At 53.0% G+C, this 15,580-nt stretch overlaps 1 protein-coding gene across 1 annotated transcript; it reads right to left on the bottom strand.

Annotated features, from left to right (window-relative positions):
- Nucleotides 1-384: 384 nt before the first annotated feature.
- On the bottom strand, nt 385-15,234 carry LOC121320776 (interferon alpha/beta receptor 1a-like). Its single transcript, XM_041259401.1, has 7 exons — nt 15,104-15,234; nt 8,423-8,540; nt 6,460-6,635; nt 5,784-5,938; nt 5,099-5,261; nt 4,197-4,345; nt 385-1,994 (listed from the first exon to the last, which is right to left on the bottom strand). The coding sequence occupies exons 1-7, from the start codon at nt 15,156-15,158 to the stop codon at nt 1,836-1,838; spliced, it is 975 nt and encodes a 324-aa protein (XP_041115335.1). The 5' UTR covers nt 15,159-15,234; the 3' UTR covers nt 385-1,835.
- Between the last annotated feature and the right edge of the window lie 346 nt (nt 15,235-15,580).

A 15,580-nucleotide genomic window follows, 5' to 3' on the forward strand; every position in this document is an offset into this window, starting at 1 on the left:
TATTAAATAAATTTACCCCCATTTTATTGATGGAGAAGTTAATAATCAAGCAAGGGTTGGGGCTACGCTTCTTGTTTCTTTACCTAAAAAAGACAAATTACGACCAATTTCAAGATTTATATACAGTACATGTTTTGTGGACCCGAGGTGGGTAGGTGAATCATTGGAGGGGAAATGTGCTGTGCATGAAGTTCTGAGTTTAGTTTAAAGGCTCAGTGACATCCTTCCAATGAAAGACAACAGCACAAGTGCTTTTTAAACAGATGACTTAAACTCTATCAACCAAGAAACCTTTGTTGGCTGTCGTGTTGAAGACAAAGTAAATGTGTCAAAGGTGGTAGCGGTTTTTACTGTATGTACATATTTTTTCCACAACACATGAAATATGTAAAAATATTAAATTATTTAATAGTAATGGTTATACAAATGTAGCTATATACAGAACAAAATAAATCTTACAAAAGTAATACAGCAGAACCTGTCATATCCAATCCTGTAAAATACGATACCCCTATTAACCAGCGAACCTCTGGCATGTGTTATTTACAAATGCTTCTACCAGTGGAATGGTACTGATAGAAACTGATCAATGCACTTTTTTTGAGTCTAACAGTAAATGCAGCTCTTAGGAGGGCAGATTGGACACCTGCAGATAAAGACTGTATGGGAATTCAGTTTCACCTTTCACTTGCTGTCACTTCATGCAGCTGCCCAGGGATAATATAGTTACTATATGATTAAAAATCTTAAGATCTTTTTTGCCGATCTCCAAAGCCAGTTTGTTGTATGCATGCTTTCATATTGTTGTTTGTGTCCCGGGTTAACAAGCATGATGAAAAAACAAACCTGTTGGAGTAGCTTGATGTGGGCGGAGAAAGCACAGCAGGAATGTTATTTTGTAAACTGACAACTTGTCTATTGCAGTGCTCTGTTTGCATTAATTTTATTGATTTTCTTTGTATAGTATAAGTGCAGTACTATACTTTGGAGTTTTAGGTACGCAGATATACCTGACTTTGTTAATTTTGAATGCCCTGCTGTCAATAAAGCCACTATAATGTAGTATAGTGACTCCCTCTGAGATACAATACCTCTATGGACCCCTGGAATCAGTTAAATTGCATATGACAAGTTCTACTGTAATAACAAGATAACCCCTACAGCAAGAAGCATTCCTTACATGTGCTATGATAGGCTAAATTGTTAGATTGAGATAAGTCAAAGTCTTAAATTAGTCTGAACATCTGGTACAGAACTGACAGCAGTGTGAAAATGAAAATCAAAAGGCAAATCAGCATACATTAGATATACAGCTATTTAATTTCTATTAACTAAGACTCCCAAAAGCCACAGCTCAGTGTATGGTGAAGAAAACATTTAATCTACGTAAACCCTTTGTCAACTTGAAAATAAGTGGTAAACAAAGGGGAACAAAGGCAAACACAGCCACTCAGACCTTCCAAGCAATGGAATTACAATTGTCCACTGCAGTAAAAAAGGTTTATGGAGTTAAGGTTTATGAATAGTTGTGAAATCCACAGTAGTCTGACAGACAGTAGTCTGTCTAAAGGATGTGTGTCTGACACACATCCTTTAGCAGCTCCCATGCGTATTTGAATGGAACAAGTCATTTTCAATATAGATTTTCCAAGAACAAGTTATGTCATGATTTTGCTTGACAGTAGGTTGTTGTGAGATCCTGTTCTTTTCTACAAATTTAAGGCAACCCAACCAATACCATTAGGTCCAATACCAAGTCCTTTAAAAGTGGGGTGAGGTGTAAATGTCACAGTATTAGATAACATTGTCTTTCTTAATTCTTTCTTCTGTCTTCTTCAGCATCTTAGGCTATTTAGATCATTAACGTTGCTTTGTTCATAGCTTTGGACTGGAGATGTACTACTGCTGCTGTCATCCAAAAGGACAGATACATTGTCAAACTTTTCTTCAGAGTCACATCTGACATTCATCCCCTCAGAAGATCTGTTGAGGAACTGGGATGAGAAAAAAAAAAAAGTTCAAGTCAGTGAGGCTGAGGGTAATCTAAATGTGTTAATATAGAAGAGTAAGAGCAGAATCTTTCTATATTTTAACACTAAAAACTATCGTAGCAGTCTTTTTGGCACATCATGTTTTTTAAATGCATTTTTCTCCACTGATTTTACAGCTATGCACGCACCCGTGCTTTTTTTTTTACTTTTCCTATATATATATATATATATATATATATCTCAAACCATTAGTAGACCCAGGGTTGCAGAAACCTTTGGAGATGCAATACGTTATACCTAGAACTATCGCGGCTGTCATTTTGACTGTCATAGTAAACACAGTGGGTTTGGCTTAGTGCTGCTGAACTTGAGAGCTTCACACTTGTTTTGAATAGCTACAGGAGACATTTTCAGACGTGATTTATCTATCAACAGCTGTAAAAATACTTATTTTCTAGTTAAAATGAATAGACCAATACAACACTGGACTGCACAGCAAGTCTTAGGCATGATTATATTGAAAAAAAAACGTTACTGAATAATAAATAATGTACCAAACCAGCTATTGCAAGACTGGAGACGAACATTACCATTGAATAGCTAACAGAGTCAAACTCAGGCACAAAATAAAAGGGTAAAGAGAAAACACTTGTATAAAACAGTCAAACAAACAAATCTCGGGCACTATTCACTATTGTTTCACAGAGTGTTGTAAGCTTCCACTGCATGTCATAAGTCCCCTTTCAACACCACCCACAAGTCTCGTGTCAGTGCTCATCTTGTAACAGGTTTCCCTCATGTGTAACAAGCAGGCTGCAAAAACTGTTTTAACATAACATAAAAAAGATCGCTCCAGTAATTCTAGGTATGTAATCACAGATATAAGAATCAACCGCATATAGTGATCAAAACCACTGGGAGAAAATCATTCATATACCAACCAATGTAAAATAATCTGCTTGTAAGAGTCCAGCAATCCACTTATAAGAAATCATTTTGAGGCAAACTGACTACATGTAATACGGTACTTGATCAAGTGCAATGACGTGTACAGTTATCACATTTCGCGTAATTAGGCATGTACGATTTACAGTTTTAAACAACTGCTAACAAAACAAACAAAATAAACCCAGCTCTCAGCTGGAGCACTATCTAACAGTACTTAGTGTGGAACAAACAATAGACCTCTTACTCAAGTTTTGGTTTCTTTTTGTTACTTCTCCTTCCTTATGCCTCTATACCACCATCACAAAGCTACCGGCTAAGCCATTTCTATCGAGGTGTCATTACATTTAACAAGCAGTTAACCAACTGACTATTATCCATAATTTGTTAAGGAAAAGCAGCTGTGGATTTTTCGTGGGCGTGCATACATGCAGGAATTCGTAACATCTAGGGGTCAACCCATTACACTGCAGCCAGGGAACAAGCTCTTCTCATACTAAGTTTGATTCTCCACCACAATAAACATATCGGTCCCCTTTTAAGAATAAACTGCTTCTAAGAATAAAAACACCCGGGACCGATGTGAATATTATAAACAGACTGCTCTGTAGTACTGAGTAGAGTAGTAGTAGTAGATTTACTACAAACACAGTGTGTCAAGTTTTATTGTATTTTTTTTATTTTTTTTAAATTTAGTCATCGTAATGTTATACCCTGGTTTTCTCCCCAATTTAGTAAGCCCAATTATTATCTGTCTCCCCGGCTCAACGCTCGCAAGCCCCCCGCAGACTCGGAAAACGGCGACTAGAGCGTCCTCCCAAACGTGCTCCTGCCAATCCGTCATTTTTCACATTGCAGATCCACCAGACCTATAGCGCCGGAGGAACCACAGGCACCCTATTGGCCACATGGGTCGCTGATGCACAGCGAGCCGTGGATTCCCCTGCCGACCTAAGCCCTCCCTACCCGGGCAGCGCTAGGCCAGTTGTGCGCTAGAGTTGTAATTTTCACTAGACCTCCCTGAGAACGAGTTAATAACGCATACTATTAGGCAGCTTGTTCAAAATATATGCATTCATGATAATGAGTTTACTATTTTGGAAAAGTGACTGGTCTAAAATGGGTGCAACAGAATTTCCTAAACAAGTTTTATCATATTTGCATGTGCTCTAGATATGCACGATTCTATGGATAGACTGTCAAACAGCCTCCCCAGTGGGAAAATAAACAAGTAAATATTAATAACACTGTGTTCCTTACCTCTGCTATGTGGTCGGGGAAGTTCCAGGTTGGATGCAGCAAATCCTTGATGTGCCCAGGGGTGTAGCGCATGAGTAAGAAGCATCCGATTACAAAAAGAAAGATAATGACTGCACCCAGCACCACTGGGACAACCACTTTTGTTGGACCTAGAGCGAAAAAAAAAAAGCATAATTGACAGGCAAATGATTCCTGAGTCATCAGCTGCCAGATGGGACGGTCTTATTTTACATGCACTAGCTATCTATATCAAAAAACATGTGATCACGATGACCAATAGAATCAATGAATACAGTTGTGTACCAAGTCTATTATCTGGAAACCAGAATTTACATGCCCCCCCAATATGGTCACAGTTCATAGTTAGATTTTGAAAATATGAAGATGCTGTGAAATGTTTTATGAGATATTACCTGTTGTACTGGCTATGGTGGATTTGCAAATGTATGCAGTACAAGCTTCCTTTATCATATAAAGTAAGTACTGGGGTTCTGAAAAATATATCGTTACACCTCCCAGATGTTACTACAACTGTTTAAACGACACACCTGTAATTTTTATTTTTGTTAACAAGCCACAACACATATTTAAAACAACAACTGTTCCGTACCACATCATGGATCGTTATTGCTGTGTTACCTGTTTGTTGGGCAATAATCCTTACACTATCAGTCCATTAGAGTGGACATTCTCAAAAGAGCTTTGAAACTTACTTTAAAGTTATATGTGTAAAAAGGCACAATGAAAAGTTACAGGTACGTTATTCAAACAGTTGTAGCAACACGTGGGGATGTGTAACGCTATATTTGGAACCCCGCTACTTGCTCTTTAACAAGGTACTAGTAAATTTTTAGATTAAGTTTTGCCTAAAACAATAGATACAGGGATGTCAAAATTCATACTATTATCATAAATGGTTTTGCAGTCAACTTTGCTTGGCTTGCCGACTTGGTTATTGACATGGTAATAGTCCTCCACAGCTTTCACCTCCACGCAGTACATCGCACCGGGTTCAAGCTCTTCCAGTCTGACTGATGTACTTGGACTAGGATCTAACTCTATCATCTGTCATCAAAATAAAACAAAGAAACAGAAAGACATTGTAACACGACATTCAAAGATTTTTCTGGTTGCTTTGTTTGACTAAAATCAAGTTTCCTTTTTTGTACTAGTCTCACGATAGAGTGGTTAAAGTTGCTAATGCTGTATTTTCTGATTAGGGTAGTTAGAGTGTGTTTAATTCCTAAATATTTTAACTGAAAGCCCCCCATTCGAGCACTGCAACATCACTGTGTGAGGGACTACAGGCGCACAACCTAGAAAAAAAAAAAAAAAGCTATGTGAATAAAACCTTACACTGTTCACATCCTGCTCAATACACATTAGGGCTGGTCTCTACATTTGACATGCATAAGACAATGGTTAAACATTTGGAAATCGTTTCAATGTTTAAACTCTAAACTATTAGCATCCCTAGTTCTAATTGAGGTGTTTGTTTTAATAACTCAGTTTGCTAAGTGTTTGCAGGAAATCTACAGCAAATGGTAAAAATAAATGTAATTAAATAAATACACTTCGAAAGTTTACTTTTTCACGTTCCTTCCAGTAGGTAATCTGGTACTTGAGCTGTTCATAGTAGTACTTCAGTGATTGGTTTGTGCTGTTTTCCAAGGGGTCGGAGATAGAAACATACAGCACACCGGACTCTACTTCCAACTTCACGCCTGGTGGTCCTAACTCAGCTGACAAGACAAAATAAACACAAGAAAGCTGATGGTTCGGTTGCTACATCGTCACACTTTTAAACATGAATCAGATCCTTCTTTATTTGTTCACATGACCTTTGTTAACAGGCAAGACAGCTGTCATCTGAGACATTTTTTTTTAAACTGTTGAAATCAAAATGTCTTAAACACTGTCCCCTTTGGTAGGTTTAATGTTATATGATGGGTTGGTTCATACTTAATACAAATATTTATTTTCTCAAAAGCACACTGCATTGGACTATGAGGATTTTCAGCCAAAAGTATAATAATATTTAGAATCCTCATGAAATTCTAGTGTACTGTACATACAGTAGACACCTAATATTGAGGGCACTAAATAGACAAGGGGACTAGTTCTGAACCCATTTTTTGTTTTATTTTCCGTCAACAAGGAACGGTACAAATTGTACTTTGGAAAATATGGACCTTACTGTCTCAGCCCAGTTTCTAGTGGAAAGATGTAGCTATTTTGAGCAAATAATACAAAAGCTTCATACTGTGACTTAGGGGACAAAATTGTTTGGTCTCCGCCCATGCAGAAGTGTTGCTCCCACTCCGTGCTCTCACTCGCAGCTGCACGTTATAGTAGTGATGGATACTGTCTGTGAAGTCACACTCTGTCTTGTTAGTGGAAGCGCATTCTTTAATGGCGCTCCACTGATGAAAGTCCACGCTGATGCAAGAAAGAAAGTGGCATTAGAATGGATGACAGGAGTTTTGCTACATCTCAGAAGGGGGGTCAGGTTTAAAGGGGGGTCAGGTTTATCCTACTTAAAGGACGGTCAGGATGCATCCTAGTTTACAAAAAATTGTCAAATGAAAACAAAACAAACAAAAAAACCTGTTCAATTTGATCCATATCTGTGGTACGTTGTGTTTACTGTTATATGGTGAACATTTTGTCCACAAACACAATATATTCGCTTCATGTTTTGTGAATTGGTATTTTCAGCAGCTACAGTTAAATAGTGGTACTTCCTTATTCCTGGTATTACTGTTCAAACACATATGGTGACATTTTATCAAGTCCTCAGATTGTCATCATCAGTGCAAAAGAAACCTTTTTACAATATTTTGAGCTAGAGGAACAAAATCTGCAACTTTTGCAGATCTGCAACCTGGCTAACTTTTGTAGGCTATAAAAAAAGCAAATTAAATCAATGTTATCAAAGGGTAAAAAAATAAATAAACAGGAGTAATACATGTGAAGCTGTGGACTACTGTGCAACATTACTAGTAAAAGTTTAACAACTATTATACTGATTAAATTTCGCTACACCTATCAGTTTATGCATATGGTAACTAAAAAAATAATATTTTAATCATGCCTTATCTATGTTGATTTGTGCCAGTTGGGGGTCAAAAAAAAAAAAAAAAAAATTAAAAATGAATGATAAAAAGTTGTTTAAATCCAGAACAGAATTGGTTTAACAACGAATCCAGAGAACATAAAAACTGTCCACAGCAGTTCAATAACACTTCTGTCCATGGCTTATATTTTACTTGGAACACCGTATTTCGGCAATGCATTTGGTAGACCAATAAATGATCGCCAATAACAACAAAAACAAAAACAAAAATAATAAAATAAAATAATAATAAAAAAATTAAAAAATCCCTTTGCTTAAAACCTGTACACAGAAACAACACACAGACTTTACTATCAATAGTGCATCTTAAACTTTTCTAACATAGCATTCCCAGCATTTTGCCATGAAGAGTTCAGCAATGACATCAAAAGATTTCAACTTCACTCGCTATTTCAGCAATTATTATCAAGTTGCTCAAATCTAAATGTTCCATTTCCAATACCGTTGACTAGAAGTTTCCTTGCTATATTTACATAGGATATATTTATGTACTATAAAAACAACATTTATAAGTATAAAACAAACAAAAAAAAGTTTATGATACTGATTCAGACAGAAATCAAATGTTGTAACGTACAGTAGCCCCCTATTTTTCCAAGTGTAAACTGGAGCCTTTTTGATAGGGTCATTAGGGTCAACTTTAATATTATTACGTGTTACGTTAACCTTTGACATAAAGAATAGGACGTGAATGGGACTACACGTCTTGCCATTGTGTATCTATTAAATAACAGTACAAACTGTGAATTATTTCCTCCCAGGTAGGCCTACACAGCAGTAGTCTGAGATTCCCTCAAAAAGAGCTCCATTAAAAGGTGGTGTCCAGTGAATATTAACCATTTCAGTGCCACAAGGGTTAACATTTGTCTAATCTAAATGATGGAGACCACTCCAAACAATACCTTTATGGTTGGTACAATGCTGGATTTCATGATTTTCACAATAATGCTCCACTACAGGTGGAAATTAAACACATCACTGCACCTGTAAAGAGGTCTTTTTTCCACATATACTTCATATATTTACAAACCATTTGATTGTGTGTGACATTTACACCGACTGATAAAACACCACACACTGATAAACTTACAGTTTGTATTCCACATCATAAGCTGTAGCTTCGGTGCTAACAGGATCCCAGTGCAGCACACTTCTCAAGTTCACCGACTTAATTTTCACATTCTGAGGTCTTGGCAAGCCTGCATTACCTACATGAGCAAAAAAAAAATAAAATAAAATAAAATAAAATAAAAAAAGGCTGGTACATTCATATCACTTCACTTATCTGATTCAGCAAAGCTAACAAATCAGCAGAAAGAAAAGTGAGATCTGAGTTACTGGACTATCCTTCAGTTGTTCAAGTGTGTCAGGTGAAAAAATAAGGTTATCCCCCAGCGACTGTATGTACAGTACTGGTATTGAATGAATGTCCCATCATCCAAGTGGTTTTTCAAGCAGCGAGACACCCTGCAACACTTTTGGCACAAAGTAACTTTATAGAAGCACTAAGTGTCGACAGACTTGTTAAAATGTCGTCTACTGAACTCTATAACTTTCTTTCAGCAGTACTACACGTACAGTACCACCATTAAGTGAATAAAGTTTACATAAAAGCTGCTGTGGGATAAATAATTCTATAGTTTTGCTGTCTTAAACTGAAGCCAAAACAGCCACACACAATGGAGTATTATATTTTAGAGAGCATCAACAGTGCTTACATATTCATCCAAATGAATTAGTGACCCATGTGATTAGAAATGATTTGATTGAATTGAACCATTTGATTGCACAGACCTGCTTGTGATTTCGCTACTCAACTGAGTAGGTGTAATAAACAGACAGTACTGTACATGCAGAGGAGTTGGTTTCCACTGAAAAACATCAATTACATATTGTTTATTTAAAATGTTTCTGTATACGGCATTGTGGTTGTTACATGGCTCTTCCCTCTATAGCCTAGCACACAGAGGTATGTTTTGTTCTTCTGAGGGACGGGCAGTTACTGCATTGAGATTGCCACACTGAGTGATCTCATTTTCACACCTTTGTCCGCATTTCCTGAGTAAATCATTTTTTTTTTTATATAATCAACTAAAATCACACTGTGGTCTACTTTAGGTCACATTATGCATTTACACAGTAATACCTATTGTATGAAACTGAATTTAAAATTACTACAGCTTGTTACAGTACGTCTGCCAAGTGTCGGGACCGATTTATTCAATTTTGTTTCAGAGCCCACCAACCAATCAGCCAAATAAAGTACAACATGAATGATCCATGTTGAAAAAATTCAACCATAAACACTTATTTTCCAGGAAATCTTGGCAACCAGTTTCCAACTCTTCACTCCCACACACATTCCAGTCACCCATGAACATGCATTAAACCCTACTCTGAAGCTCTAAATAACTTTGTTCAGTGGTATATTAATCCACATGGTTTGATACTGTTCTGGTGGATAATAATGGTTACCTTTTAAAATAAGGATTTTAATGGGTTTTTGTTTGTTTGTTTTGTTTTTTTTTTTTAGCTGGATATTAAAATATTCTGGCAAAGCTTATAATAATTAAGAAGGAGATGGAACCCCAAAAAGAAAATGGCGGAGCCGAAGGGGATATCATTCTGACTCTCTTGGAAAATTGTTTGTACCCTGTATCATGTTTTTTTAAATTTTCACTTGGTATTTTTGAATAAGACGTTGACATTTCGACCGTTGGAAATTAACTGTTGCACACGACGGACCGTGGTCTAAGTCACTGGGTACCTTAGAAGAACGTTTGATGACACTCAGAGACTTGGTTTGTTTTGTGTAGATTTGCAGCAAACTTATTTTTGTACGGGTATAGGATTTGGCGTCATAACTTTGTCTAATCTCAAGCAATTAAATAGCACAGATATTAGACAGAGATTAACATTAGACACAGAATGCAATAACAAATGGCTTATAATAATTAAGAAGGAGATGGAACCCCAAAAAGAAAATGGCGGAGCCTGTCTGGATACCTTTATTGAAAACGTGTGCTAAATTGGCAATAGTGTGTGCCATGGCAAAGTTGTTAATGGCAAACAGCTGTGAACGGTAAACATGCTATTCGACGTTAAAAACAGGATTTTAAGGTGTAGATTTGCAGCAAACTTATTTTTGTACGGGTATAGGATTTGGCGTCATAACTTTGTCTAATCTCAAGCAATTAAATAGCACAGATATTAGACAGAGATTAACATTAGACACAGAATGCAATAACAAATGGCTTATAATAATTAAGAAGGAGATGGAACCCCAAAAAGAAAATGGCGGAGCCGAAGGGGATATCATTCTGACTCTCTTGGAAAATTGGCAATACCCTGTATCATGTTTTACACCTGGCACCACAAACCAGACACAGGTGGCAATGACTATTGGACGTTAAAGGCAATTAAGAAGGATCTGGCCACGTATCTAAGTCCATCATAAACCATTACATAAATATCATAGTGACTCTCTTGGAAAATTGGCAATACCCTGTATCATGTTTTACACCTGGCACCACAAACCAGAACGGTGGTTGACTATTCGACGTTAAAGGCAATTATATATCTGGCCACGTATCTAAGTCGGGGGGGGGGGGGGGGGGGGGGGGGGGGGGGGGGGGGGGGGGGGGGGGGGGGGGGGGGGGGGGGGGGGGGGGGGGGGGGGGGGGGGGGGGGGGGGGGGGGGGGGGGGGGGGGGGGGGGGGGGGGGGGGGGGGGGGGGGGGGGGGGGGGGGGGGGGGGGGGGGGGGGGGGGGGGGGGGGGGGGGGGGGGGGGGGGGGGGGGGGGGGGGGGGGGGGGGGGGGGGGGGGGGGGGGGGGGGGGGGGGGGGGGGGGGGGGGGGGGGGGGGGGGGGGGGGGGGGGGGGGGGGGGGGGGGGGGGGGGGGGGGGGGGGGGGGGGGGGGGGGGGGGGGGGGGGGGGGGGGGGGGGGGGGGGGGGGGGGGGGGGGGGGGGGGGGGGGGGGGGGGGGGGGGGGGGGGGGGGGGGGGGGGGGGGGGGGGGGGGGGGGGGGGGGGGGGGGGGGGGGGGGGGGGGGGGGGGGGGGGGGGGGGGGGGGGGGGGGGGGGGGGGGGGGGGGGGGGGGGGGGGGGGGGGGGGGGGGGGGGGGGGGGGGGGGGGGGGGGGGGGGGGGGGGGGGGGGGGGGGGGGGGGGGGGGGGGGGGGGGGGGGGGGGGGGGGGGGGGGGGGGGGGGGGGGGGGGGGGGGGGGGGGGGGGGGGGGGGGGGGGGGGGGGGGGGGGGGGGGGGGGGGGGGGGGGGGGGGGGGGGGGGGGGGGGGGGGGGGGGGGGGGGGGGGGGGGGGGGGGGGGGGGGGGGGGGGGGGGGGGGGGGGGGGGGGGGGGGGGGGGGGGGGGGGGGGGGGGGGGGGGGGGGGGGGGGGGGGGGGGGGGGGGGGGGGGGGGGGGGGGGGGGGGGGGGGGGGGGGGGGGGGGGGGGGGGGGGGGGGGGGGGGGGGGGGGGGGGGGGGGGGGGGGGGGGGGGGGGGGGGGGGGGGGGGGGGGGGGGGGGGGGGGGGGGGGGGGGGGGGGGGGGGGGGGGGGGGGGGGGGGGGGGGGGGGGGGGGGGGGGGGGGGGGGGGGGGGGGGGGGGGGGGGGGGGGGGGGGGGGGGGGGGGGGGGGGGGGGGGGGGGGGGGGGGGGGGGGGGGGGGGGGGGGGGGGGGGGGGGGGGGGGGGGGGGGGGGGGGGGGGGGGGGGGGGGGGGGGGGGGGGGGGGGGGGGGGGGGGGGGGGGGGGGGGGGGGGGGGGGGGGGGGGGGGGGGGGGGGGGGGGGGGGGGGGGGGGGGGGGGGGGGGGGGGGGGGGGGGGGGGGGGGGGGGGGGGGGGGGGGGGGGGGGGGGGGGGGGGGGGGGGGGGGGGGGGGGGGGGGGGGGGGGGGGGGGGGGGGGGGGGGGGGGGGGGGGGGGGGGGGGGGGGGGGGGGGGGGGGGGGGGGGGGGGGGGGGGGGGGGGGGGGGGGGGGGGGGGGGGGGGGGGGGGGGGGGGGGGGGGGGGGGGGGGGGGGGGGGGGGGGGGGGGGGGGGGGGGGGGGGGGGGGGGGGGGGGGGGGGGGGGGGGGGGGGGGGGGGGGGGGGGGGGGGGGGGGGGGGGGGGGGGGGGGGGGGGGGGGGGGGGGGGGGGGGGGGGGGGGGGGGGGGGGGGGGGGGGGGGGGGGGGGGGGGGGGGGGGGGGGGGGGGGGGGGGGGGGGGGGGGGGGGGGGGGGGGGGGGGGGGGGGGGGGGGGGGGGGGGGGGGGGGGGGGGGGGGGGGGGGGGGGGGGGGGGGGGGGGGGGGGGGGGGGGGGGGGGGGGGGGGGGGGGGGGGGGGGGGGGGGGGGGGGGGGGGGGGGGGGGGGGGGGGGGGGGGGGGGGGGGGGGGGGGGGGGGGGGGGGGGGGGGGGGGGGGGGGGGGGGGGGGGGGGGGGGGGGGGGGGGGGGGGGGGGGGGGGGGGGGGGGGGGGGGGGGGGGGGGGGGGGGGGGGGGGGGGGGGGGGGGGGGGGGGGGGGGGGGGGGGGGGGGGGGGGGGGGGGGGGGGGGGGGGGGGGGGGGGGGGGGGGGGGGGGGGGGGGGGGGGGGGGGGGGGGGGGGGGGGGGGGGGGGGGGGGGGGGGGGGGGGGGGGGGGGGGGGGGGGGGGGGGGGGGGGGGGGGGGGGGGGGGGGGGGGGGGGGGGGGGGGGGGGGGGGGGGGGGGGGGGGGGGGGGGGGGGGGGGGGGGGGGGGGGGGGGGGGGGGGGGGGGGGGGGGGGGGGGGGGGGGGGGGGGGGGGGGGGGGGGGGGGGGGGGGGGGGGGGGGGGGGGGGGGGGGGGGGGGGGGGGGGGGGGGGGGGGGGGGGGGGGGGGGGGGGGGGGGGGGGGGGGGGGGGGGGGGGGGGGGGGGGGGGGGGGGGGGGGGGGGGGGGGGGGGGGGGGGGGGGGGGGGGGGGGGGGGGGGGGGGGGGGGGGGGGGGGGGGGGGGGGGGGGGGGGGGGGGGGGGGGGGGGGGGGGGGGGGGGGGGGGGGGGGGGGGGGGGGGGGGGGGGGGGGGGGGGGGGGGGGGGGGGGGGGGGGGGGGGGGGGGGGGGGGGGGGGGGGGGGGGGGGGGGGGGGGGGGGGGGGGGGGGGGGGGGGGGGGGGGGGGGGGGGGGGGGGGGGGGGGGGGGGGGGGGGGGGGGGGGGGGGGGGGGGGGGGGGGGGGGGGGGGGGGGGGGGGGGGGGGGGGGGGGGGGGGGGGGGGGGGGGGGGGGGGGGGGGGGGGGGGGGGGGGGGGGGGGGGGGGGGGGGGGGGGGGGGGGGGGGGGGGGGGGGGGGGGGGGGGGGGGGGGGGGGGGGGGGGGGGGGGGGGGGGGGGGGGGGGGGGGGGGGGGGGGGGGGGGGGGGGGGGGGGGGGGGGGGGGGGGGGGGGGGGGGGGGGGGGGGGGGGGGGGGGGGGGGGGGGGGGGGGGGGGGGGGGGGGGGGGGGGGGGGGGGGGGGGGGGGGGGGGGGGGGGGGGGGGGGGGGGGGGGGGGGGGGGGGGGGGGGGGGGGGGGGGGGGGGGGGGGGGGGGGGGGGGGGGGGGGGGGGGGGGGGGGGGGGGGGGGGGGGGGGGGGGGGGGGGGGGGGGGGGGGGGGGGGGGGGGGGGGGGGGGGGGGGGGGGGGGGGGGGGGGGGGGGGGGGGGGGGGGGGGGGGGGGGGGGGGGGGGGGGGGGGGGGGGGGGGGGGGGGGGGGGGGGGGGGGGGGGGGGGGGGGGGGGGGGGGGGGGGGGGGGGGGGGGGGGGGGGGGGGGGGGGGGGGGGGGGGGGGGGGGGGGGGGGGGGGGGGGGGGGGGGGGGGGGGGGGGGGGGGGGGGGGGGGGGGGGGGGGGGGGGGGGGGGGGGGGGGGGGGGGGGGGGGGGGGGGGGGGGGGGGGGGGGGGGGGGGGGGGGGGGGGGGGGGGGGGGGGGGGGGGGGGGGGGGGGGGGGGGGGGGGGGGGGGGGGGGGGGGGGGGGGGGGGGGGGGGGGGGGGGGGGGGGGGGGGGGGGGGGGGGGGGGGGGGGGGGGGGGGGGGGGGGGGGGGGGGGGGGGGGGGGGGGGGGGGGGGGGGGGGGGGGGGGGGGGGGGGGGGGGGGGGGGGGGGGGGGGGGGGGGGGGGGGGGGGGGGGGGGGGGGGGGGGGGGGGGGGGGGGGGGGGGGGGGGGGGGGGGGGGGGGGGGGGGGGGGGGGGGGGGGGGGGGGGGGGGGGGGGGGGGGGGGGGGGGGGGGGGGGGGGGGGGGGGGGGGGGGGGGGGGGGGGGGGGGGGGGGGGGGGGGGGGGGGGGGGGGGGGGGGGGGGGGGGGGGGGGGGGGGGGGGGGGGGGGGGGGGGGGGGGGGGGGGGGGGGGGGGGGGGGGGGGGGGGGGGGGGGGGGGGGGGGGGGGGGGGGGGGGGGGGGGGGGGGGGGGGGGGGGGGGGGGGGGGGGGGGGGGGGGGGGGGGGGGGGGGGGGGGGGGGGGGGGGGGGGGGGGGGGGGGGGGGGGGGGGGGGGGGGGGGGGGGGGGGGGGGGGGGGGGGGGGGGGGGGGGGGGGGGGGGGGGGGGGGGGGGGGGGGGGGGGGGGGGGGGGGGGGGGGGGGGGGGGGGGGGGGGGGGGGGGGGGGGGGGGGGGGGGGGGGGGGGGGGGGGGGGGGGGGGGTAACAAGTACACCAATTGTTATTTCAGAAAAACAGGAAGTCTGTATAACATTAAATGTACAGTACAAGGACTTTTAACAGGCAATCACTGTACGCGCTATACGGTTTGTAAACGACTTCCGATCCCGACACTAGCAGAAAACGTAAAAATAGAAACAGGACCATTTCCTTACCTCGGGTTATTGCTGCTAATATCAATACCACGGTGGAAAATAAATTTAAATTCATTCTTGGTTCTGTCAATTGCCTTCCTTTGCTTGTTAGTTCTCCATCTTGCTCTGTCTCCTCCTATTTTTTTCCAGTCATGACACTGCAGTTCAGGATTAACCACTGGTGAGCCGGCAAGGCCTGATTAACATAATTTCTTGATTTGAACCCTGTTTATGGCAAGTAAAAGAAAAATGCATGACAGTATTAAAACAGTGACTTGACATTATACATCTTAATTATTATTATTGTTTTAAATTATTATTCAAACACTAAAGCCTGGTACGCAATGCGCGTGTGTGTATATAATCTTTATTGGGAATAAGAAATCACGAAAATGCTGCTTACAATTATTAACCACCATATTTAATTTGTGTAAATTGTGTATAGTATTAGTAGTGTTATAAAGTAGTTTTCTCTCTCTCTCTCTCTCTCTCTCTCTC

This window comes from Polyodon spathula, chromosome 9 (assembly GCF_017654505.1).
Source record: "Polyodon spathula isolate WHYD16114869_AA chromosome 9, ASM1765450v1, whole genome shotgun sequence".
Lineage (NCBI taxonomy): Eukaryota > Metazoa > Chordata > Actinopteri > Acipenseriformes > Polyodontidae > Polyodon > Polyodon spathula.